Source organism: Lagopus leucura, unplaced genomic scaffold (assembly GCF_019238085.1).
Source record: "Lagopus leucura isolate 7727_CA_CO unplaced genomic scaffold, USGS_WTPT01 Super-Scaffold_73, whole genome shotgun sequence".
In the NCBI taxonomy this organism is placed as follows: Eukaryota; Metazoa; Chordata; class Aves; order Galliformes; family Phasianidae; genus Lagopus; species Lagopus leucura.
In genome coordinates this window covers 46,514,003-46,540,822 of record NW_024962252.1, presented here as the reverse complement: position 1 = coordinate 46,540,822, position 26,820 = coordinate 46,514,003, and the positions used below count along the sequence as shown (strand labels likewise).

Sequence of the window (26,820 nt, the reverse complement as noted above, 5' to 3'; positions counted from 1 at the left end):
ATGAAAAACGGAGGGGTTGGGACTGACCTACAGCAACGTAGCAAAATAGTGAGGGAAACAGGAATAGAAATGTTATTTTTAAGTGTAGAGTAACTCAGTTACTTCTTTCACTGTGTTTCAGATGTTCTTTGTTCAGAAGATAATGATACTAACCCAGTATTCTTACCATCCAAGTCAGCTGTGAAAACAACTAGGCACGTGCAAGTAAATTATCTCCCTTTGTCTCAGTCCAAAGGGCACCCAAAGACACACAGTGCCTGCTTAATCTGGGGAAGTTTTCCATGGCACATTTGATTTCAGGATTGTCAAGCTGAATGTGAAGAATGAGTTTCTCCACTTCTGAGCAGTTAAGAAGGTTCTTTAACCTGAGAAGCTGAGAGGGCACTCAGACAGCTCTTTCCTTGTCCACTTTATCTGAAATGTTATCCTTCACTAATTTTGATTTCCAAGGTTGTGGGGTTTTTTTTTGTTTGTTTGTTTTTGTTAATATTTATCATTTATGATTTTGTCTATTTTTAGCTTAATGCTGTGACTTCAAAGTGCAAAGCTGTTTTCTTGAGATTTTTCTTCATTTTGAACTTTCAAACTCTTCTGCATTGTAAATACCCGTGACAAGTTTGGAAAGTTCAAGTCTTCTCAGAAGATACATAGGTCACAAAACGTAAAAAGATATTTAAAATTATTTTTACAAAAGGAAATGTTGGTGGAATTTAGATGTCATTGTATGGAGAATGGTTTAAAGTACTGATTCAAATTAGAAATCTCACATTTTAAAAAATATTGATATATTTTTGAAGCTGTAGCTATGAACTACAGTCAACTACTTTGCTCTGTTTACTCTTTTATATGCTTTCTCATGCCATCGTCATCCACTCTCCATTTCTTGTTTTTCATGCTGTTATATGATCTGAAAATGCAATCCAACATTATGTTAAGAAATACAACAAAATAGATAGAATTTCTGTGTTTCATGTTGTTATTTATTGTTGTCAGGAAATGCAAGGAAACTATCTTACTAAATATGTGGACACAATTAAACTAAAAATGATAAGAGAAGACTGATGCTAATGCCAGACAGTGGATTGACTGACAAAAATTCCTGATAATTTACAGGTTTTTAATACATAATATCTTTCTAAACAGTGCATCTTCAGAATACTATGTGTATTATCCAGTGTTATGGAGGACTAAGGAAGATGATTTGAAATGACACCGACCCGGTTCTGTCAGTAGCTGTGAATATCAGAACACAGAAAATATGTATCCTGGCCAATACTTCATGCAAGGTAGATAAATGTTTAAAAAAAAAAAAAAAAAAAGCAAAAAACAACAAAAAAGCAGACTGGCAAAAAAGCACCTTGATTATCTGAGATGTTTTAACAAAACAGTTACATTGGTGAACAGCTGATATTCTGCAAAAGCCGTGGATTTTTAGAATGTTTTAAAAAGCAGCTGTTAATACAAGCAAAAGCTTCAGCCTACAATTTGATGAGCTATAACACACCACCTACAACCTGCAGACAAGTCCTTATTTTGCTTCAGAGCAATTATGCATTATGTCCCTGAAGCTACTTAATACATCTTAGAACTCATTCCATCTTCCAGCTGATTTCAGAATATTCCTTGATTAAAATCTTCACCTTTCAGATTTTATAGTTTTTTTCTAATGAATAAAGTACTTTAATGCTTGCTAAATCACCTGACAATAATTATACTGTGTACTTTAATCCTTATTTTTAGAAAATATTTCTTCTGAAAATTACTTTCCAAGCCAATGTTGAAAGGTTACATAAAGCATTGTATTGCAATACCAGCAAAGAAATTTTATGGAGATAGATCTTACGTTAATAATAAATTACTGTTAAGTTAGTGTGAAATAAAAAGCTAAATATCCTTTATTGCTTCTCTATATTTCTCATTATAGTTATTGTAGCTTACTTCTAAGTTTGTCTACTTTTTCTTGTAAAAAAAAGCTAATAAATGGGCAAGAAATAGATACCTGCAAGAGAATATAATGCTGCATTTTATCACTACCGTGTAATTCAACAAAACATATTCAATCAAAAGAAATGCAAGCCTGCACATTATGCATAATCAACATATAAATTCCCCTGTTTATTTACTTATTTTCTCCCACAGAGTAACCAAACAATATCCACGCAAGCAACATATAAATTCTGTGACAGCATTTCCAACTATGTGATCTACACCTTAGTACTAATTCTGTAATTTTGAACAAGTAATTCCACCTTTTTGCTTTGCATAGTTTCACAAAAGAAAACAGGCTATGATTTTACTGTAATGCGAATATCAAGAGTATTAACCTACAGTACAATATAGGACTACTTTTTACACAGTAGATGTACTAATTATTCCTTCCAACATATCAGTATTTTAAAGTCTTACCTCTTCAGCTGGCTACAAAGATGTAAAACTATGATGCTATAGCATAAGCAACTCCTTCGTTCATCTACAAATTAAACTTTCTGGATTGCTGCTGAGCTACATGAAACCTCAGCTCACCTGCTTACATAGCTGTGTTGATTTTGACAACTTCATAAAGGTCAGATGGGGCTTAAAAGCTCTTTCTTCTCCTGCCAAGATGCCCTTTTCTTGAAATATCTTCCTCATAGTCTCTAAGAGGGGAAGAAAATGTAGAGGAACTCAGAAATTAAACCACAGAATGCTTAAAAGTGTTTCCGACTGTAGTATGAGTCACAACCACGCCAGTATTTAAAAAAAATATATAATACCAAAAGGCAGAGAGGTTTCTACACAACTTCAAAGGTATTCACTGTTTCATGTGAAAATCTTCTTGCATTTGCAATTAATATGGGTCACAAATTTGGCATTAGTAAGATAATGGCAATTAAATAGCAATCAGTGCTGCCTTCTTTTGCCATCAGATTAAAACAGTCCAGGAGTTCTCACTGAAAAGTTTTGCAAACTCCAGGAAGACTATAAACAAATACCAAAATTTTCTGTCTTTAAAAATATTGTTCTGTGATAAGTCCTACTTCCTCTATTTGGGTAATATCCCTCTTAGACTAAAGGAATCCTGAAGTTGGAAGCTATAAAGTCTGTCACTGAATTTATGTGGCAGAGCTGGAAGACATGCTAAGTATACTGAAGTTAGATTCTTATTGTTCTACTTTTTTAGTCTTCACTGTTGCCTTTGAAGTTCTTTTTCTAATTTTGAAATACACATTTGTCTACCACAAAGGTCAAAGCAGCTCTACTACACAGACCTCGCTTACCATATCACAGCTAATCTGCCCAATATAATGTTTTGTTTCTTGGAAATAAATTTCAGTGTAATTTTTGAACTAGGCTTTATTTTTAAACTGAAATACTATAAATGAAAAATATCTGTTGTAATTTTGAAAGTTCAGATGAAATAGATAAAACCTGTGGCAAACAGAATATTCCTATTACTGAAAAACAGAAAAACTGCTAACATTTTTTTTCTGTGCAAATACAACTTCAAATTGTTCACTAGCTGTAAATCTAGATGACACACGCTATCCTTGAGCTAAAATCGAAATAGGAAAAAAAAATCCTATCAGATGAATTTAATCTACTCTTACTATAATCATGTATCTGCAGTAACATAGAGATTTTGGAAAGGGTCCAGAGGAGGGCGACTAAGATGATCAGGGGGCTGGAGCACCTCCCCTATGAGGACAGGCTGAGGGAGTTGGGCTTGTTCAGCCTGGAGAAGAGAAGGCTGCGGGGTGACCTCATTGCAGCCTATCAATACCTGAAGGGAACCTACACCCAGGAGGGGAGTAAACTCTTCAAAAGGGCTGATAACAGCAGGACTAGGGGAAATGGTTTTAAGTTGAGGGGGGGAAGATTTAGGTTGGATGTTAGGGGGAAGTTCTTTACTAGGAGAGTGGTTAGGCCCTGGAACGGGCTGCCCAGGGAGGTTGTGGATGCCCCATCCTTGGACGTGTTCAAGGCCAGGTTGGACGGGGTCCTGGGCAACCTGATCTGAATGTGTATGTTTGGTGGCCCTGCTAGGCAGGGGGGTTGGAACTACATGATCCTTGAGGTCCCTTCCAACCCGGGTGATTCTGTGATTCTGTGATTCTGTAACGTGAATTACTTCTGGTTGAAATGCTTAAGCTGTATCAGAAAGACCCACTATATTATTCTTCTCCTTGGAAGGAAATGCATTACACTGGCAAGTGAAAAGCAAGGCTAGATGAAAAAAGGGAAGGCCCAACAAACCAAAATTCAGGCATTCAAAGCTGGCTAGCGCGAGTCTGCCCGTTCACACATTCTTCTAGTACTTACTCTTACCTTTTTGATTGTTTGCTATAGTAAATATATGTGAGGTACTTTGGAATCACATACAAGAAGAGATTTTACAAGCTTGTGCATGACTTCACATCAGAAGAGTTCGAAAAAATACAGTTCTATATAAGATGTCTTAAAACTGGAAGGCTGACATATTTCACTTGAACGGAGAGAAAAGATTCTAGAGATCTCATGAAGTTTTTTGTTGAAGCTAGAATTGGGTCTCTGGTGGAAAACTGGACAGCTGGAGAGAAGATCTGGCTGTGCAACAGTGTGAACTGTCAGTACTAAAGCCACTTTTTTTCCATAGCCAAGTAAATTCAGGCAAATTGACAATACACTGTTCAAAACACAGGTGACAATTGGTATGAACAGTCACTTGTCCTGTGGTAGTCAGTAAAATTAGATTTGGTTTCACTCTGTGGTTTTTGAGTCTCCATTCATTTACCATCCGAATTTATTTCTTGCAATTACTACTATACTACCCAGCCAATGAAGTAAAGCAAACATTTGTAATTACAACTTTTGTAATAACATTGAGAAAAGAGAGATGAGAAAGTCATCAAAATTTAATTTTAAAGTAAATGCCAGGGTTTCAAAATAAGCTACTAGAATTCTCTTTCTGGAGGATGTATTCATATGCTGCATGTAAATAGAGAAGGAGGTGGAGGTATGATGCAGCCCAAGAGATGAGGTACAAAACTGATCTGGACTTCCTTCCCACAAGTGAAACAGACTCATTGTGTTATGTTGGACAATCACTATTCTTTTCTCATTTAATTCCTCTTGTTACATGAGAAGATTATATAAAAGTGCATGTATGTGTATATTTATGTATATAAGTAAATATTACAGAATCATAGAATGGCTGAGGTTGGCAGGGACCTCTGGCCCAACTGGTCTGACCCCTAAAGCAAGGCCACCCAGAGCAGGCTGCCTAGGTCCATGTCCAAGCAGCTTCTGAACACTGCCAAGGAGGAGGCTCCACAGCCTCTCTGGACATCCTGTGCCAGTAGAGAAGTGTTTTCCCACATTTGGACCAACTCTCCCGTGTTTCAGTTTGTTCCTATTTCCTTCCATCCCCTTCCTCCATTCTTCCCTCCCTCTCCATCCAAATGAGTGCACAGGCATAACTTCCATACAGATCTACAAGTAAACTATAGATCTATGCATCTACGTATCTTAATCTACTATCTGTCAATAGCTTTGGATATGAGGCTATACACAAGATCAGCTTACCTACCTGTATTATTTTGTGTCTGTGGGAAACAGTTCTACGTTTGCCCTGAATCCCTGCTAAGCTATTATGCAGCTGTGCACACAAGAATTCATGAACAACAGATTAACATATCAAAACAAATGACTAAATAAATGTTTGCTGCTTATTCAAATTGAGATGCAGAAGTTCAAATTAACTCATTTAATAATGCTGGGCATGTATTTCTGTGCTTCCAATGGCCAGCTTATTTTCTGATGTTGGTAAGCTGAGTAAATACTGAATAAAGCGTTAGATGAATTTAAAACTGAAATGGTTGGTAACAAACCCATTTTCTGCTTCCTTTATTTGGTCCTCTGAACAGCATCATCTGGGGACTCCTTGACTTTGATACTCCAGCAAAGGATTAGTCTTATTAAAAACAAGTTCATGCTACCCTGTGATAGTCTCATGGATTGTAGTCTTTTTTTTCTCGACTATGAAGCTCAACTCTTCTGCCACCATGTCTTATCTCTCCCCTCTGCAATTAAGATCCGTGGTGATGAAGATGTGATTACAGAGATATGTCCCTAATTCCTCTAAGAGCTCAGTGTCACAGCAGTGGTTTAGCCAATCATGGGATTTAAAACACGGTATTTTCAACAAGGTAGAATGATTACGATGGTTCTATAAATGTGTGTTACAGTGGGACAGTAAGGAACCTACACTTTATAATGCCAAACAGCAGCCACGTAGCATGGGTGTCTTCAATTTGTGCTAAATAAACATATTTATAATTTTGTTTCTAATCATCTTTTCAAAATCTTCTTTTTTTCCTATCTGGCAATTCTAAAGAAGAAAAAACATAAAGAAAAACTGCTGTAAAGTAGAAAACAAGAGAGACTGCAGTTTTAAATTTGATCTATTTACATGTGTATGTGTGTGCCCATGTGTGTTCCCATGGTTCCCATCGGACATAACCTCCTCACACAGCTTTGCTGTGGGATAGATCATTATATAAATATCACAGGCTCAAAAGATTGGCCACACTTATTGGCACTACAGATAACTTCAGTTGTATGGCTTTGTAGTACACTTTGACATTTTACAGGTTAAGGTGACTTACAAATGTCATTACCACAATGTTTCTTTCCTCAGAGATAATGAAAATAGAAATCTGAGGAGATGGAGGGGAAAGAAAGAAACAAAGCAAAATGTTATTCTGAGAGCACAGGAAGAGTAGAAGATAACGTAATGCTATTAATATCTATGCAGCCCTCTGAAGAAGTGATCACAAGGAGGGTTTTAAAAGAACGGGGATAGGAAGCATGGATTTTGTGGGCAGAAAAAAAGTTCCAGGCTTAAGGGATTTTATGAAAGGGGATTTGAAGAATGAACAAATATGTGAAGGTTAAACTTCATGATGAGGATTGCCTGATCTGAAAGCAAGCAGAGGCCAGTGACAAGAATGACAGACAGACGATGCACATGGGTCTAAGCATCCACCATCTTTCCCTCATACATGACATTACTAGCTGGACTGAAAAACTAAGAGGATCTGTATTTTCCCTTATTAATTTCAGGCTGACCAGTTTTTGCAGCTTCAAAGTATACCCTCAAAAAGTTAAGGCTATATTTGCAAGCTCAGTGACTTCCTAGAACAAACTTTTGGACAGCTTTCAGACCATCTTTCATGCAGTTCGCTGTACTCTGCAATATCACTTTGCACATTAGTTTTTACAATGTCAAAATTACTGAATGTCATCTGTGCCTTTTATATTGGATGTAGCTAAATTCATTAGACAACTGTTTTCCCATAATTAGACCTGAAATACAATACATGAAACTTGTCCAGAACAACTATAAACTTGAAAGGCTCAGAAATTCCACAGCTAGATCAATACAGAATCATTCACAGAAAAATTGTTGTATGTGAACTGTTGGGTCACAGCCTGAACCACTGATTGATTACCTGGGGAAAGGACCTGGTAAGCCCTAGGAGCACAGGTGAAGGTAATCCACCTGTGTGACTGGAAGGGTTGGAGCCTGGCTGCACCTCTCTTAGCCCTGATTTAGGGGCTGACTGCCTCTGGGGAAAGATTTCTTCTTGGAGATCCTTCTTTGATGAAGCTTACTCTTGTGATCCTGGAATCTTGTGATATGGGTATGTAATCTTATTCTTTTTCCTTATAGTACCTTTCTAATGTGCTGGTTCTTTTACCATCACGCCTTTGATGTAATACTTTTCCCATTGGTTTGATCTGCCTAACTGCTACAATTGTATATTGAATAATAATCCATAATAGCCTTCTTCTTTTCCAATATTTCATTGAATGCATGAAGCTATTATGCTTGCAGATTTTCTTCCAGTTTATTAATTTCTGCTCGTTTTTAAACCATGGTCCCTAAATTAGAAGACTTAGTGGAAGTGTTCCTGACTATTCTCTTAAAACTAAAGACACAGGGAAGCTAAGAATTGTTAAATTACAATTATAAATTTAACACACTAAGTAATGTACATTTTTCTTAAGTTCCTAGTTGTTATTTAGGAGAATATTTTGTTGGCTACCACTTAGCAAAGTTTTGGGTATTACAAATCGGGTCTTCACGTCATCCTTACTTTCACAGTAGTATTGAGTGTAACATGCTCAGCATTTCTCTACAGATAGGCAGGCAGCTTTGCACTGGACCAGCAGGCGAGACATAGTCTAGGCCATTTCCCAATAGTTCTTTTATAGTTACTTCGGCTTTTCCACAGTGAGTTGCCACTATCATGCATCAGTGAGCTATACAGTTATTTCAGACATGCATTGGTAATAACCATGGGTTGTTGTCTTTGTCTCCATCATTACACAGGTATATAAAAGAACAAATGTGTTCATTCATTAAGATCAAGAGAGCACCTGGATCAAGCAATCCACACTTTGTACACAGATGCTAATATGTAAGGTAAGCCTGACAAGACAACAATAATGTGAAGGCTCAACATAAATTCTTAATGGAACTCAGTTCCTATAGTGCTTTTAATTCATCCCAGTTCTTCCTAAATGTTTGTCACCATGACAAAAGAATCCCCCTTACATCTGCCCTCTCTGCACTTCCCTGAAAATGCCCTCATTATAGAGTCAAATCATATTTTTGCATTTTTCTCAGCAGACCAGACATTTTTTTTCTATTCTGCCTCCTGCCATGCAGCTGGTCCTGAATTTTAAGACCCCACCTGAGTGTAAGTGCAGGGAACTGAAAGGTGAGAGGCATTGCAGTACAAAGCCAGGCCCCCATCCCAGTCCAGCGCTTCTCATATCCCCTTCGGCCTCTTTTGCTGGTCACAGCATTAAACATTCACTAATGAATAATGAGGTCTTGAGCATAATACTTTGGTAGTGTTTAATAACTATTACCTACAGGAATACCAACTCATAAAATTAACTGGTGCTAATCTTTAATGGTTATTGTTTATTTTCATTAAAATGTATGCCTCTTTTGTCAGCATTTGTTTACTCAAAGGGCCTAAAATGAAAACTGACATGTAGCAAAAGGCTTAATTAGAAAAGGCTGCATGCAGAAAACTACATCATATCAAAAGGCACGAACAATGCACAAGTCTACTACCAGGTAGGTGTCTTGGTTCTTGCAATGCAATCAGCAAAACCACTTTTTTTTTCCTGATGAGTGTATTAATCACATGATAGTCTGTATCAGCCTATACATACATACTTTATATTTTTTAAGAAAAAAAGAAAAATCCAACTGCCAGTTACTTTAAACTTTAGAGCATGCTTTTCTTTGTGCTGTGCATGAGCCAAGTTTCTACACAGGCCAACAACTTTCGAGATCTATTCCTTTTTGTGTTTTTCTTGCTTGTTGTTTACCTCTTATGAGTTTGTGGAAAAACTATGATCGAAAGTACACGCATTTGTAGGAACAGTAACTAACACAGGTACATGCACTGGAAGAAAAGCCTAACCTACCCTAGCAGTATATCTTGAATAGGGTTCTTAGGGATTTGGACTAGCAGCTTTTTGTTCACTTTTTACAAATCAGTTATTTTAATGAAAAACTACAACAGTTTTGAGTTCATGATTTTTACATCATACAATGTGGTTTAAAAATAACTGACAAGAGACAAAATGTATTTATCTTAGCATCAGCCATCTGGAAGCTAAGTGAACTAAATTAACTGAATTAAAGTATTTCTTTAGGCTCTCTGAAGTCAGGGCAACATAAATCACCCTAAGACAGATGACAAATATGTGGTTACATAATCTTTTAAAGAGGCTCCTGCTCTATAGCCCCAGGTGAGCCACCACTCCTGTCATTTGTGCTGACAGTCATGTAGCATTTCAGCAAACTACACTACAAATTGTAAAGGTTAAAATTACCTGGCAAAGGAAAAAAAGGTTAGTTTAATCACAGCTGAATTCACTGTGTGATTGCAGAATCCCACAGCACAGCAGGGAGCCATACTGCTTTGGCACAGCTGTAATGCTGTGTTATGCTTGTGTAAAGCTGCAATGCACTTAGAGAAACAGGCTGTGACTGCCTCTCCGTTTCTCTCTCTAGTGGTGACTGTTATGAAAACTAGCATAGAGAAATTAGACTAAATGACATTTTTAGGAAACTAAAGTTAGAGAAGTTAGGCATACTACTTGTTTTCCTCATCTAATTAATTAAAGAGTTTTAAAACATTTGATTAAACATTTTAACGTAATTAGAATAATTCAACATTTCTTTAAAAAAAAAAAAAAGGATCGAAAGCAATAGGAACAGTCAACTGCCAAAACATCAGTAACTCTTGTTGGTGGAATTCAGGCTCCCTCTGGTGACCAGAATGCAACTGGCACCATTCATCCCTAAACTTGAAACTACAAACCCTATGGTATTAAAAAACAAAACAAAACAAAACAAACAAATCAACAACAAACAGGATTCACTCATTCACTTGTATCTGTTTCAAACAGCATTTTTAATATAATTGTAAAAATGAAATCTGTTATTTTTCAAATTCACTTACTACTTCAAATATTCCATGGCATAATGAAGTACAAAAAATGATAACTTCTTTAAAATCACTGCACTTACTTAGTTTTTTAGCCACAGTCTTCTAAGAAGGCTTATACAAAAATGGATTTCAGTACTCTTCATGCTCCTTAGTTAATACTTAAAAATAGTGTTATTTCTAGTAGATAATATATCCTAATCTCTGTTAATGGATTGCTAGGGAATAAATAGGAAATCACAACAGACAGAATATTACCTCTGCTTTTCCTGAACTTTTTTCTCTACCAAACTTCTGTTTACATTAGTGTTACTAGACATGGAACTTGCCATGATGGTTCTTCAGTATATACAGATGTTATCCGTATCAAACTCCCATGTTATTTATGGAACAGTATCTTACAGGAAGCTAATGTGAACTTAATGCATTTTCTATTGTGTTACTGATAATCCTCTTTCAACATCTTCAAGAATGCAAAATAACAGGTGAAAACACAATTCACCTTAAGAGTGCGGCAGAAACCACATGCAACTTGGAAGGAACACAATAGTAACTCTGTAAGAAACTAAGCTTAGATCTTGCCAGAACCCAAACCAGCTACAGGAGTTTGCTCTTCCACAGACAACAGAATCATTAACATCCTTCAAACAACAATGGAAGTTTTTTCTTTCTGCAAGCTTCAGTTTTAAAACCATTTCCAGGGAATCACAGAATGGCCTGGGTTGAAAAGGACCACAATAATCACTGAGTTTCGAGCCCCCTGCTCTGTGCAGGGTTGCCAACCACCAGACCAGGCTGCCCAGAGCCGCATCCAGCCTTGCCTTCAGTGCCTCCAGGGATTGGGCAGCCACAACCTCCTTGGGCAACCTGTTCCAGTCTGTCACCAGCCTCTGTGTGAAAACTTCCTCCTTATATCTAACCTAAACCTCTCCTGTCCCTGTTTAAAACCATTCCCCCTTGTGCTGTCACTATCCACCCTCATAAATAGCCGTTCTCCCTCTGTTTATATGTTCCCTTCAAGTGCTGGAAAGCTGCAATGAGGTCTCTCCAGTGCCTTCTCTTTTTCAAGTAAGGGAAAAGCAGGGACCCAAGTTATATTACAGACAAGCTATGTTTGGAGAGAATACAGCTTTCACAAATGGAAAAATACATTTTCAACAGTTGTCTTATGTCAAACGTGTAGCTGTGTACAGATCCTGATTCACAGAAGTCCAGCAAAGAGTTCCCACTATCTTCTCTTGCAGTTGTCTTCCTAAATTGTATACTCAGGATACTATCCACAGAACAGGCATACAAGGTGTATTTTTGACATACAGCTTATTTTTGAATGTATATGAGAAACTTGTTATGGAAAAAATCAACCGTGTATTTCTGCTAATGTGCTTCTTTGTGTTAGAAGGTCTGTTTACTGTTTCAAGTACAGTCCAGAAACTACTACATGGTATCTGAGTGGAGGAGTGCACCAAAATGTATCTACGCCATACAGATGTAGATATATGATAGATGTAGATAATGATAGATAAAATGTGATCATTTTAATTCAACTTTTTTTTTCAACTTTAATTTTGTTGACAACCTGAGCATCAAAAGGCACTTTGAAAGCTTCACCATGCAACTTGATAGGTGAAGCATCCAACACAACCAAAGTCATGAGAGGTACTATAATTGGTTCCAGAAGTTAATGTAAGCAAAATACTCATCTGTTCTTTTCAATGGATGCAATACCAGCTCCATTTATCAATTCTGGATTGCACAAGAGATCTTGTGACAGCAGCAGTCTTTGCTGTTCTGCAAAATGTCCCATATGGGTTGTTGCATCATTAAGAAAGTAGAGTGACCTCACATTCCTCAAAGCACAAAAGATAATTCCTCAATGCTGCAGGACTCTTTAAAATAGTCTTTTCAGGGAATAGGTAGAATTGCTGGCATTGTTTTAAAGTGCTTTGAAGGACGCTGATGAATTAGTAATGTTTGCTGAGAATTTTTAATTACTGTCTGTAAACGACATAGTTTGAGTGTAGCCTTGTAGACAGAAAAAAAATCTCCACTCTACCTTATTTTGTTTGCTGTTTCTTAGCTGACAGTTATATGACTTTTAATTTGTATATTCCTGCAACTTGAAAACTCTATTTTAGATACGTTTTGTGTGTCTGACTAGGACAGTGGCCTTAGTTTCACAGGTACATGCAGGTACAGATGTGTAATAGTGTGCACCTGCAACATTTTTCAGTAATTTCATAATTGTTAAATGAAGGCAATAACACTGAACAAGCCACAGACTGGTTCCACAAGCACTCAAAAAAAACCAAAACAAAACAACAACAAAAAAAAAAACCCGAAAACTCAGGCTAAAGCTCTGTGGACATGGATTTGATTCCTTTGGTACATCAACCATGTTCTGATTTCCCTTTATCCTCTAGAGGTGGAGAGAAAGTCTCAAATTGATTTTATGTATATACTTCTATATAAATATATGCAAATGTGTATACAATTCTGTGTGTGTATGTGCAGTTATACTCAAGCATGTGATGAGGTTTAAGAGTTATACATATTGCACAGAGGAAACACAAAGCTTAAAGACTCCCAGACCATAGAAGAGGAACAAATACCACCAACTCTCAGTACTCTGTTCAGCATGAACACTAAAGAGAACTGTGCAACTTTACAAGTCAGATAAAGTGCATATCAGCTGAGAAACAACACACGGTGTTTGAACCAAAACAAGGTAAAGTCTTTTTATCCATCTATAAACTTGTGCAGTGCTTTTTATATATGCTAAGTAAAAAGATCTCATAGAATGGCACTGTAATTAAAGTCCCTTTCAGGTATGCTGAGAAATCAATTGTGTAACAATAGCAGCTGTTAAAGGTAAATCAATGTTGATTAAATAAGTACCAGCTTACTCATATTTGTGCTCCGCTATGATCTAGGTAAGGCTTACTTCATAAGGTTGCTAGAAAGTCTTTAAAGCACTTAACATTATATTCACAAGTTGTACCTGCTATTTCCGAAAGTACAGCTGTATGATCATTTTCTGCCAGCTGCACAAACCCAACTTCATTTTTGAAGTGATCGATTCCTTGAAAAGACAAATCCACAGTTTTTCCTTTTAGGAGATCTTCTACAAAATCCTTGCTGTCAGAAAGAGCACCAACTGCTCTGTCAAGGGAAAGATAAAATGTATGTCATAGTCACATATTTTAATATTGTTTATATATTATTAATCTCTCTATACAAAAATCTCAAAATTTTTAGTATTAATTTACTATTTACTCAAGTATTTCTGCACTACTTACTATCAGTGCAGTCAGTATTCTCACTATTTTGTAATGGCAAACTGGTTCACACATCCTGCTGTAAAACTAGAAACAGTAAGGCAGACAGCCACAGGTGTAATTCCTGAACAGAGTTCATCTGAATGACTAGATATTAAGATGACAGTGTCTCTATTACTCTGTGCATCACATTTAAGATGCTTATTGAGAAGCATTTTGTTTTCTATTCTTAAAGCAATTTACTTTTGTTCATGCCTGCTATCTGAGTGGGATGCTCCAAGATTCTGATTCCTTCAAACTTGCCATAGAATGTTACTTAAAAGTATAAACAGATGTTAGTGACATTTAATATGTAATATAATGATAAAATTATATGGAAATTACTATTAAGCTCATTAAAGCTGGCAGGAAAATAAGTATCACCAAAACCAATGCTTACTTTAAAAGACAGAAGTAGCATGCACAAATAATCCACATGTAATTTAACAGTAGCGACACTCATAACCTAATCATTTTAATTAGCCCTATTAGGTACTTGTATGAGAACATGAAATATTTGTTTTGAATCGCTTTTGTTTTGAAATGATTCACAATCAAGAAGAACCTTATATTCTTAATGCCTCCCAAAGATCTCTCATGTGCTTTTTAGTTCTAGAATTGGAAGTTTTCACGAAACCAGTGTTGGCTTTATAAACGCTAGATGGCAGTAACAGGATAAAAACTCTCATGACTTTATTTTGCTCTTTTTACAGCAGCTGCGTGAAAGGCATCAGCATGATTTCCAACATGTCTGTATTTCTTATGCCTGTACATACATATACAAGCATCTCTACACACTTTTCCAGTGTGCTTAATAAGATGGAGTATTGAGAACCATGCAGTTAATTAAAACCAAGGCCAGGTTAAGTTAGTTACTTGATTTCAATCAAGGATTTTTTGTCATCTTATAGGGAGTGCTTGCTTTCTTTATGTTATTTTAAATCTCACGTTCTTGGTTTTATACAGTCTTAAATGTGAAGTGTACTTATGGAGGCCAGATTGCAGCCTATCTGCTAGAAAGCTCCTATGCAAATTGCAGGTCTGGATTCCCATCCAAAGAGAAGCTTAAAATACAGATCTCCCATTTCCATGTCATGCTCAATTGAATATTATGTTTAGAACAGTCTTATCACGTTTGGACTTCAAATAGCATTCAACGCATTTCATTTCTAGATACAGAAATATATATATATAGACAGAGGCAGTACATGATAGTGTAGATATCTGAATAACTTAATGGATCCAAACTTCTGGATCTGTGAACTCTCAGCTGCCCAGATCACTAGTTGCAGTTTGAGTTGTTACTGTCACTCAACATTACACATTACAGGTTCTTTTGCCAGTCTAGATCTTGATTTCTTTCCATTAACATGGCATCAAAAATTGGTGATGAAAGGAAAATGCAACTTTTCTGTCTTCAAGTCCTCACAGATTGTTAAAAAGAAAACATCAGTTACAAGAAAAAATAAGAATCCCACACAATAGAAAATGCAACCTAGAATACCTTGAGGACAGCTGAGCTAGATAGCTGCAGGAAGCACCTGGACAGGAAAGGGGAGAATCACTGGGGAAGCTGCTGACTAGAGGACAGATCCTGTGTTCCTGGACTGTGGAGTTCTGCTAGGAGAGGCAGAAAAGAACTCCATAAGCAAGTGCCAGCTGCCCAGCAAGAGCTGAGAAGAGCTCAAGGTGTGGCTAAGGATACTGAATTTGGCAATATTTGTTTTGATATGCAGTTTAGAACTGTAAAAAATTATTAATGGCAAGGCCATTTGAGATAACCCCTCACAATTCTTTTTTAAAAAGTTCATGCTTAAATGCCTTCAATAATAACCTTGTTCTCACTATTTTCACCAATTCTCAGGTGCCACCACAGTTTCCTCATCAACCAGAGCAGGTGTGTCTCCTCCAGGAGACAAAAGGAACATGGAGGAGGAGTGCAGCAGATCTGGGATACCTTGCTTTCCTTTCTGCTCCTGGTTAGCTACCTCTCTCTTTTCAGAGTGTTGAAGGAGGAAGGCTAGAAACTCAACTTCAAAAGGAGAGGTAAGAACATAGAGGCCTAAGGATTTAGTGTTACAGCACTCAAGAAAACAAGGGTGAAAAACAAGCAGGGCAACTGATTTAGACACACTGGTATCTCATTATTTGTAAGCATTATGCGTTTTCAGCCAAAATACCTTCTGCTACTTGATGTTACTTTCTACCTTGAATTCTTTCTTATGAGCCATCTGTACTTTAAAAGCAAAACCTTTTGAGGATAAAAGTGATTTACCACACACAATTAATAGACACATTGTTTAGTAATTGTATTACCATACCTCAAGCAATATCTCACTGCACTTGTTAGTTACTGATCTAGATAATTCAGTGTATGGACTGCATGGCTTTTAAGACCATTAAGATATAGAAATGATGGAAGCCTCCTGGAAGACCTCCTATTGGGGAGATAGAACAACTGGGGCTTTTTTTTTTTTCTTTTTTAACAGAATTACAAGAATATAATGAATTTTGATTCATGAGCAATTCACAACATTGATATGTAAACACTGAAGGATTCCCAGATGTTTGCATAATACCAGCAGGCTATTTATCAGCATTTTAATTAATATTAGTTATCAGCCATTTCATTTTTGCAATTGTGGTGTGCATATATAGAGACAGCATATATATATATAAGCTACTAGACACCACATCTATGTAGGAACTGCCAAGAAAGTCCATGCAAAGCAGGACTGTGAAACTCATTTCAAGTCACAATTGCAGCTAGACACGCAAATTACTATTCTAAACATTTGTAAATTACAGCTGTACTGACTTGAGTCTTATATTAAGAACTTCACACTAACCATTGAACTTGAACCTTGAAGTAGGCTTGCCTGAGCGCTATACGACACGTGATAAAGAGCAAATGCCACCAAACCAAACAATTCCACTTTTATACAGCAAAGTCACATGTAACACTTACATACATATGTCTCTGTATTATGCACACGCTTTTCTACAACTTTTATGCCTTCTATATGATCAAACATTCAGCTATTTCCCTGAAGCAATATAAGGCAATATAAACACCTCTCTTTCAGTGTAAGTATATTCTGGAGGCATTTAGAGGCATAAAAAACTAATTGCATGAGACAGTACCTTGCAGCTAAGGCTTATTTCATTGTAGTTTTTCATTGACTATTACTAACTTGGCCTATAACATTTCCTGAGCTATGAAAATCTGAAAGCTCCTCTGTTAATCTGTTCAATATCCCCTACAACCAAAACACAGTTTTCAAATAACTCCTTTAAAAAACATGAGATTTTTGCATATAAGTTCAGCATATGCTGTGAAAAATGCAAAGAAAACGTGTACTTTGGGCAAAGCTCATGACATACCATGGTATGCACACAGCTAATATTAAGATTAGCAATTTAAAAGCAACATGAATTAAATATTCAGTAACTCCAGTAATTTAGGGCTTACAAAAAGCATCAGTTATTCTTTCTATCTTTTTGCAAACTTCACCAATAAAACTACTTTTCCAAATACCTACATGCTAATTTCTTCTTTGCTGGATAAATGCATCACTAACATTGTGACGTGCAATGAACCACAGTGAACCATTGCTTTGGAAAGCCTATCATCCTTCTGTATTATTGCATCTTGGAGAGCCCGAATGTTGTCAGCAATCTGGGAAGACAGAGACATAGAAACAACAGTTAGCCATTACGCTTACTGCATCCAATAATGCAGCTGAACAAGAAGGCACACAAACTGAAGTCAAATGTTTATGTAGAAATCATTCTTGCAGAAGGAACTTTTATCCTGCAACAAAGCTGCGCTAGCTGATCTGAGTAAACTCAAAGCGAATACAAATTCAGTGACTAACAAAGAAGTAGACACTCCTCATCACATCAGAACAGAACCTGATTTCCCTAAGATTCCTAGAACAGCTTGAGATCATGCAGATTGTTGTACACTGATGGGCACAGATCAGAGACTTCTTTAGTGAATCTCTCTACCGTGTGTTGAGTGTGTATGTGCTATGTACAGACAAGCATCTGAAAAGTGGAAGAGGTCTCTGGAGGATCAGGATCAGGCCTATTTTAAACAGAGAATATTCTGATATGTATATCTGTGTGTGTGGAGATACCAGACTTACAATTCTAATCTTCATGTCCAAGAGAAAGTACAATGTACATATTTTCTTCAAACATTTTGGCAGTTCTAACACCATCAGTCTTCTTTAAAAGTATCTGATTTGCATTTTTCTCCAGTGAAAAATATATGCTTTATAAATTATATCCAAACTGTTTACTGTGCTTGCAATTAAGATAGCTGTTGTATTGCAGTAATTTAAAAAAAAACATGCGGGAAGGCTTGAGTCTATGAGTAAATCAAATCCAGTAACCTTGACTGACTGGCAAAATGAGCTACTTCTTTAAACCACAGTAAGCAAAGACAAATCAGCTTTGGTGTACACAGTGTAAAAGAAGCATGTAGAAACTGTCAGTCTGTTTTTTATTTGAAACTCCCTGGTGAATGCTTAACAAATATACTGTATATATTGACTTTTATAATGAGCAGAAGTAGCTATGAGGCTTAAAATAGCTGTATTTAGTTATAATGAACATACACGTTTCCTGAAAAAGCAAAATGTAATGGGGGCAAGCAGTACTTTTGTGACCCACATTGTTAAGATAGGTTTTGCCATGCAGTAGTTTAACCTCATACATTTAGTAGCTCCTCTTTTATTTATGTATTTAGAACATAAGACACCATATACATAAAAAAAAAAATGTAACTGAATGGTATCAACTCTAGGGAAAATGGTAAGGACAAAGGAAAGTAAAAACCATTTGCCAGAAAAAAAGTGATACCGAATCAACAAAACCAGAAGTGTTTACAGTAGTGTAACACACTTGAATAAAATCACGCCAATACTCTCATTAAAAATCATGTTGAAATAAAACCATTTCCTTCATGTGTCAGAACTTATCCTGGCTATATGACACATTTATTGTAGTTTCAGATGCAGGAGAAATTTAAGCCATACCCTAGTGCTAAAGAAGATCAGCATTATTCAGCATTCATATCAGAAGGCAACACCTCACTCTGCCTCACCCGTATTGTTTTCTGAGCAGTGCATCCCAGTCCTTTCCTGCTTATGTCCTGAATTCTCCCTGCACTACCACCTGTTCCCCCTTTGGCTATCATATCACACTGACAATTTCACGTAGCTTGAGATTTCCCAACTTAAAGAGATGTCTGTCCCAACTGTTCCTGTCTGGAATTATTTTTTAAAATTCCCTCTAAGGACTCAAATATTGATTTCAGTGTAACCTCTCCCACTACTTAGAATACATTACTCTAAAGAGCAATAATGTAACAGTTTTGTTTACTGAACACCACTGGGAAGTAGCTTTAAAAATTGAACAGCTTATTGCAATTATAATCAAGACCGAAAGACCCTCAGGGATTAATCTAGCCAGTGCTAACACATCAGGTGAAAGATAACTTTTATCAGGTACAATAATCATCTATTTAACCATTTTTTTGCGCAGTTAAAAATACGAATTGACTATAAAGCCAAAATGAATGGAACACCGCATTTTACTTCATTAAAATGAAAGGAACTGAGAGTAACAGTTCATTAAATGTTTCAGAAACATCCCTTACTACAAAATGGTTCTTTGTGTAAAGCTAAAAATACTATATAAAATATGAAGAAAGAGCAATTATGCCTAAAACACTTCACTGGAATAAAATTAAATTCTCACAAAAGGAAGACCTCTAATTGCTAACTGAAATACTACTAGTAATTACCAGATCCCTGCCGGCTATCAAGAAACCAGATGTCTGAAGTCTGAATTTTGGCTACTGTTGCCTAAACAAATTCCAACATGTATTTTCTACTTTGATAACAACTCTACATCTGAGGCAAGTGTTAACAAAACTTTCTACTAGAGTCTTGGAATTCCTAAATGCTCTGAGATTTAATACATTTGTCCCATTACCTCCGCAAATGAAAGAAGATCAAATACACAGCATATTAAGAAAGAAGCATGTTTAGTTAAGATTTTTCTGCTCCATCAGCAATTCAATGTAACAACTGTGAGCAGTAATTCTCAATTATCGGATTATGTAACTCCTACATTAATTGTTGTTGTTAAATCATGGAAGAGACAGGAAGAAAAGATATTTCAGAGCAGGATGGCATAAAAGATCAGCAACGCTTGTGTCAGGCTATCCTAAAACTATCCTGAAAAGGGAGGGTTTCTGCCATCTCTTCTTCACATAATATATTCTGAGGAATCAAAAGACTGCACTTTCCAAAACTAGCTTATATTATTTTCATTGCAGATTCTCTCCATTTTTGACTTTCACTGAAAACAGACAGTACAGATGCAGAATGAGTTAAAATTCACCTGAGAGCTATGTTACTGTTAAGTTAAACATGTGCTAATTGCAGGAGAATAAGTTTTGAAGACTTTGCTGCACTTCTTGAATCCATTTCAACAGCATCTCACTAAAGCAGTAGCTTGTTTGAATTTTAAACAAGGTGATCAGCTTTATGGGAAACTTTAAAAACTTCAAAATGCAAGATTAAAACAGCAACAGATCCAAATTTAAAATCCTGTGTATATGGAGAGCTAGAAATACTGGAGTGATTTTCCTATTAAACGGAATGTCTTTCTTCCTTATTCCATGTAAATGACAAAATAAACAACACTGAAACAGTGCAGAGGGAGAAATTAAGGCAATTTCAATCAAAATAATATGAATTTTGTAAGAGAGCATAAAAAGATAACCTTTCTCTGGTCTTTCCCAGATGAGTAATTTTATTCACAAAGATGTTAGTTAAAAACATTAACTGATAGAATAGGTTGCTAATGTTCTTCTAAAAATACCTGAAAAAAATGAGCTTGCTCAAGCTCTAACACTGCTCTTCTTACAAACACATGCAGCTGCTGAAATAAGTCTAATTATACCAAATTACTGTAATAAAGAATATCACCTCTGGATTAGTAATTGGAAGAGAAATGAAATAATTTGGCTGGTACTGTTTTTTCTTTTTCTTCTTTCTCTCACTGCCTTCTGGAACTTCCTTTCCAATAGTCCTCTTCCTTTTCTTTTCCATGTTTATTTCAGAGGTTGTATGCACTGCAAAGGAAAAAAAAAAAAAGAAAGAAAAAAAAAAAGAAAATACTTTCAGCATATAGACAAATCAGAACAAAGATACAGTTAATATCATACCCAGTAATCCTTAATATCACTTCAGTCAGCTGACAGGACCACATCTTCCCAGACATCTGATCTGCCCATGCACTGAACTGTCTGACTGGGATCCCACTCTAGCCTCCATGAACACAGCCATGCAAGTGGAGTACCATGCTTGAACTAACAGTACATCCAGGCAAGGTTTATAAGCTGTTAACACACATACATGGCTTCCAAACTACAGCTGTGTTTCATTTAGCCAGGTTGCTGCAGTGCACTAGGCCAGCAACTTGAGCATGGACGTGAGTTCAGAGCAATTCCCCACATACTGCATTTTACAATATAAAACAAGATTACGCAGGATTGTTAAAGGAGAAGGTTGTGGTAGACTAGGAGTGGCCAATCCACAGTTCATGGACCAAACCCAGAGAGAAGAAAATTTAAGTCTAGTCTATCATCTTTTCCCTTCTCAAAGCCCCCTTCCGACATTTAAGAAAAAAAAAAAAGTGCATATCCTCAGTTCTTGTGTGTATCACAAATTACTCTTCTCCGAGCTTATTTTGTTTGCAGCCCCTCTCCACTGTTCAATAACAAGTGCACTTCTGGCCACATGCTGGGAATACACATCTGGGAAACAGCTCATAAAAGCCATCACTTCAGCAGCTCATATATAGTAATGTGAATAAACATATATGAGACATCATTATGCTGTGGCTCATTGCTTCAATGAATCACAAAACAAATTTTTAACATGCTCAAATATCTGCAGGACTGAGGACTAATAAACCTCTGGACTTGGTTCCGTTTGCAGGGAGACTGTACTCCACGTGCCCAGCCTACCTGTGCATTCCAACAGCCAGGATCAGGAACTGTGTGCAGAATATGTCTATCCTTTTACACTATTTCCATTTAAATACACTTACTAGCAAGTTCATCTTCAATATCTGTGTCGGCAAATGGCATTTCTGCCATCAAAGAATCTACTGAATCAGCAGGAGGACATGGCTTTTTTCCCTCTTGTGTCCTTTTTTTATTTCCTTTAACAATTTTCTTCTTTTGTTGCATATTATCCAGCCCGTCTGTAATATATTTAAATAACACACTGGGGATGAGTTTTCAGTATAAATACCTACGTGACATTATAGATAAGCAATATACAAAGCATAAATTTATCTACTTCTCAACAAATAAATAATGATATAAATCTTTTTTAAGAATGCTACTCTTCTTCCTTGACAACAGATCAGTAAAAATACTTCAGTGCTTTATGTGAAATAGCATAAAAAAGAGAGTCCAGCCTTCTACATTTAATAACTTATGGTTTTGATCCGTTCTAAGTAAATGCATTAGAAGCAAAAAGGACAGTTATGAGCAAGTATAAAACAATACAAGTCTTCATATATCATGTACAGCTCACTCTGGAGAACAATAACAGCATGTGAAATTCAGTGCAGATAAACACTAGAAAATTATTTGCAGTGCAAACAAACACGCTGAAAATGTGGCATGAAGGAGCAGAAAGGGAATCCTACAAATTCACATAAAACAAAGAGATCTCAGCTGACTACATCATGCAGGAGCATGTAGTCCTGTATCTCCCACACAGTGTAATATATGTATTAAACTACACCTTAAGAAATGAAAAATCACTATCTCCTCTAGCAACAGAGAATGTAGACACAACTAGACATCCAGTAATATTCTCTTGGGACAGCTCCACAATGGGATTACTGTAGTGGAAGAAGCCTTCTGTTAGAATTGCAGTTTATCCCAGGACAGCTCATTATGACAGACAACACACTTTGAAAGCTTCTCTTGTGACCATGCAGATAGTCCAAATTTGGCCCAAGGGGAAAAACTGGCAGCAAAAGTGCATATCACGCTACTGTGGCATGCAAAGCTATGCTACGTGTGTAAAATCAACAGTATAGAGCCAGTCTGGGCCATTGGGATGATAAGCAAAAGAAGAATCTGGCTACATGCTAACTCCAGCCTAAGGTAGGGAGGTGTAAATCACTATGTGGTTGTGGTCTGACACCTACGTTTATGCCAGAGGCTAATAAAAAGAAGCAAACTGTTTGGAGTGGCTGCTTGTTCCCTCCATAGACAATAAAGAACTGGGTATGACAACGAGATGTTAAAGCAACAATACATTTATTACCTAACATTTAGAGTTAAGCTTACATGCTAGTGATCCACCAGCATACAGAACATAACATTTTCACCTTTTAGAAAGGTCACAAAAGGAAGAAACAAAAACCCATGAAACTGACAAACAAGGACAGCTGGGGTAGGAAAGCTGTCAACAAGATTCAGAAATGCAAAACTATTAAGAGCAAAATTTGGTACGGTAGCACCAGCTGTGGAACAAGGATTCACCTAAATCTGAGGTGTGTGTATTGCAGATTATGCCCTCCTTCTGCCCTGTAGACACAAAGCACAGCATGTGCTGAATAGCAGCAGGTGGGTAGGGGCACAGCCCGTTAGCGACATCCCTTCCCAAACAACACAGGCACTGCTTCTCAACTCTACATATCGAGATTCCGACCTTTTCCTGAATTAAACATTAAGGAAATCACCAACAAAATCCAAGATTTGTATCCTAGACACTAAAGCAACATGAAAACAGGACTTTCCAAGTTCTTGGCAAAATGTTGATAATCTGAGACCTGTGTAACTGGAAGAGCTTCCACAGCAACTCCTTGGCCACTAGACTACTGAAGGATAAACTTTATTCTTAACTGCATTAATTTCATATACGAAAAGGGATCTATGCTATTCCTGTATTTGTCTTTGAGCGGTTACTGAGCTACCCGTCATTAAGCAGTCACTGCTGTTCATGAAGATGAGCCACCTGTTCCAGCAGAAAAAAGAAGAAAACAAAACAAAACAAGCTACGTGTCATAGAGAACACAAAAATAAGGAAAAACACTCTCATTGTGCTCCTTTCTCAGGCCTCCTCTCTTCACACTTAGTTGCAAGAGAAACAGTTTTTGATTATTTTACACCTGCACATCAAAAAACACCAAAGACTAGGTCTGTGGCTGCTGTTCCCATGAATAGTAACAAATAATGATTGGGTTGGAACTGGATAAGCTTTAAAACCCCATCCAACCTGGGCTGAATCTATTGCTGCTGTGGAAATGGCTCTCTAGGCTTTCTGAGCTCGTACTACTGGCACAAGCTTCACAGGCCCAGAGAACCAGAGAATTGTAGAATCAGAAAGGTTGGAAATGACCACTAAGATCATCTAGTCTAACCCATAACCACCATGCCCACTAACCAGGTCTGAAAGTACTGTATTTATACATTTCTTGAACACCACCAGGAACAGTAACTGCACCACCTCGCTAGGCAGCCTGTTTCAGCACCTGACCACTCTTAAGAAATATTTCCTAATCTTCAGCCTGAACCTCCCATGCTGCAACTTGAGGCCATTCTCTCTAGTTCAATTTCTAGTTTCACAGGAGAAGAGGCCAACCCTCACCTCACTACAACCTTCCTTCAAATAGTTGTAGAGAGCAACAAGGTCTATACAGGATGATCCAAGGGCTGGAGCACCTATTCCATGAAGATAAGCTGAAGGAACTGAGCTTGTTCAGCCTGGAAAAGAGAAGGCTGAGGGGGAAACCTGATCGTGGCCTTCCAATATTTAAAGGGAGTTTATAAACATGAGGGAAATAAACTTTTTAAAAGAGTAGATAGTGATAGGACAATTCGGAATGGTCTTAAGCTAAAGGAGGGGAGATTTAGATTAGACTTTGGGGGAAGTTTCTCATAGAGAGAGTGGCGCTGAAACGCACTGCCTAGAGAGGTTCTGGATGCCTCATCCCTGGAGGTGTTTAAGACCAGGCTGGATAGGGCCTTTGGCAACTTGATCTAGTACTTCATCTAGAGGTTGGCAATTGTGCATATAACAGGAGGGTTGGAACTTGATGCTTGAGGTCCCTTCCAATCCAAGCCATTATATGATTCTAAGGTCTTCCCTGAGCCTCCTTTTCACCAGACTAATCAATTCTAGTTCTCTCAGCCACTCCCCATAACTCTTGTGTTCCAGACCCCTCACCTTGACCCTCTCTGGACATGCTCCCAGGACCTTGATGACTTTTTTTTATAGTGAGGGGCCCAAAACTGAACACTACTCAAGGTGCAGCCTCACCAGTGCTGAGTACAGGAGATGATCACCTCCCTGTTCCTGCTGGCTGTGCTATTTCTGGTACAAGCCAGGATGCCATTGGCCTTCTTGGCCACCTGGGCACACTGCTGGCTCATATTCAGCATCGACCAACACCCATTTCTTCCACACAGTCTTTCTCTGCCCCAAGACTATAGTGTTGAACGGGGTTGCTCCACGCAAAGTATGGGAAACAGCACTTGGTCTTCCTGAACTTCATCCCAGTGGCCTCAGCGCAGTGATCCAGCCTGTCCACACCCCTCTGTATGGCCTTCCTACCCCCAGATAGGTTCCTTCCAACTTGGTGACATCTGCAAACTTACTGAGGGCGCATTCAATTCCTTCGTTCAGATCATCAATAAATATATTATCATAGAATCATAGAATCACCAAGGTTGGAAAAGACCTTCAAGATCATCCAGTCCAACCGTTCACCTATTCCCAGTAGCTCCCACTAAACCATGTCCCTCAACATCCAGCCTTTCCTTGAACACCCCCAGGGTTGGTGACTCCACCACCTCCCTTGGCAGTCCATTCCAGTGCCTGACCACCCTTTCTGAAAAGTAATACTTCCTCATGTCCAGCCTGAATCTCCTCTGCCGTAGCTTGAAACCATTCCCCCTGGTCCTATCACTAATGACACGAGAGAAGAGGCCGACCCCCAGCTCACTACAACCTCCCTTCAGGAAGTTATAGAGAGCAATAAGGTCTCCCCTGAGCCTCCTCTTCTCCAGGCTGAACATTCCCAGCTCCTTCAGCCTCTCCTCATATGGCCTGTGTTCCAGACCCCTCACCAGCTTTGTTGCCCTCCTTTGAACACGTTCCAGGGCCTCAATATCTTTCTTGCAGTGAGGGGCCCAAAACTGGACACAGTACTCGAGGTGCAAACTGACCCAGCTAAAGAAATCTCCTTTAAATAATAAGCCAGAAAGGGATCGCTGTAGCACTCCGCACAGCCACACAGCGCAAGCCCGAATAGGCTAACGCGGAGCGCTCACGGAACCGCTCATCACCGCCCTGTGACCGCAGCTGCCGCGCGCCCTCCCGCCCCCGCGGCGCGCTTGCTCGGCCCCGCCCGCAGCCCGGCCCCCCCCAGGCCCCGGTCCCCTCACCGTGCTTTGGGGTCGAGCCGGCTGCGATGGCGGGCTCTTCGCCGGTCCCCGCTTCTGCTGCTGCCGCCGGCCGCAGCGCCATGGGACCCACGCGCGGGGAGAGGAAGGGGCGCGGGGCGAGGAGAGCCGCAGGCCACGCCGAGCAGAGCGAGGGGAGCAGCCTGCACAGCGCACGCTGCATCTCCAAGTGGGACTAGCGAGGATGCCCGCCGGGACACCGCGGCCTGGACGCAGGCGCCGCGTCCTTCGGCCCGACGAGAGAGGGGGCACGGGGCCGGAGGCAGGGGACTACAGCTCCCAAGGCGCACCGCGCGGCCGTCCCAGGGCATGGCGGGAGGCGGGCGGCGCTGGTGGTGCTCCGAACCATCGTCCGTGTGGTGGGCCTGCGAGGAGTGAAATGCTCTGTTTTCCTGCTTGAATGAAGATTTTGCGCCCCTTTGAAACAAAACTCTGGCGCTGTATTTTGTGGATGATGCCAAACCAAATCCTGCTTTATGTTTTTGCAGATAGGTCT

The 26,820-nt window shown here is 38.4% G+C and overlaps 1 protein-coding gene across 5 annotated transcripts in view; it reads right to left on the bottom strand.

Annotated features, from left to right (window-relative positions):
• AKAP7 (A-kinase anchoring protein 7) overlaps positions 1-26,583 on the bottom strand; it is a 75,503-nt gene extending 48,920 nt beyond the window's left edge. For 3 of the 5 annotated variants that reach the window (XM_042891477.1, XM_042891492.1, XM_042891485.1), the window contains exons 1-6: positions 26,307-26,397; positions 21,944-22,099; positions 20,818-20,963; positions 17,353-17,489; positions 13,495-13,655; positions 2,524-2,636 (exon numbers count right to left, since the gene is read on the bottom strand). In XM_042891477.1, the coding sequence (XP_042747411.1) occupies positions 2,524-2,636; positions 13,495-13,655; positions 17,353-17,489; positions 20,818-20,963; positions 21,944-22,099; positions 26,307-26,388 (795 nt within the window). In that variant the 5' untranslated portion in view covers positions 26,389-26,397. Of the gene's footprint in view, positions 1-2,523; positions 2,637-13,494; positions 13,656-17,352; positions 17,490-20,817; positions 20,964-21,943; positions 22,100-26,306 lie in introns of all 5 variants that reach the window. The other 2 variants (XR_006182329.1, XM_042891465.1) reach the window with 1 other exon arrangement.
• Positions 26,584-26,820: the final 237 nt, after the last annotated feature.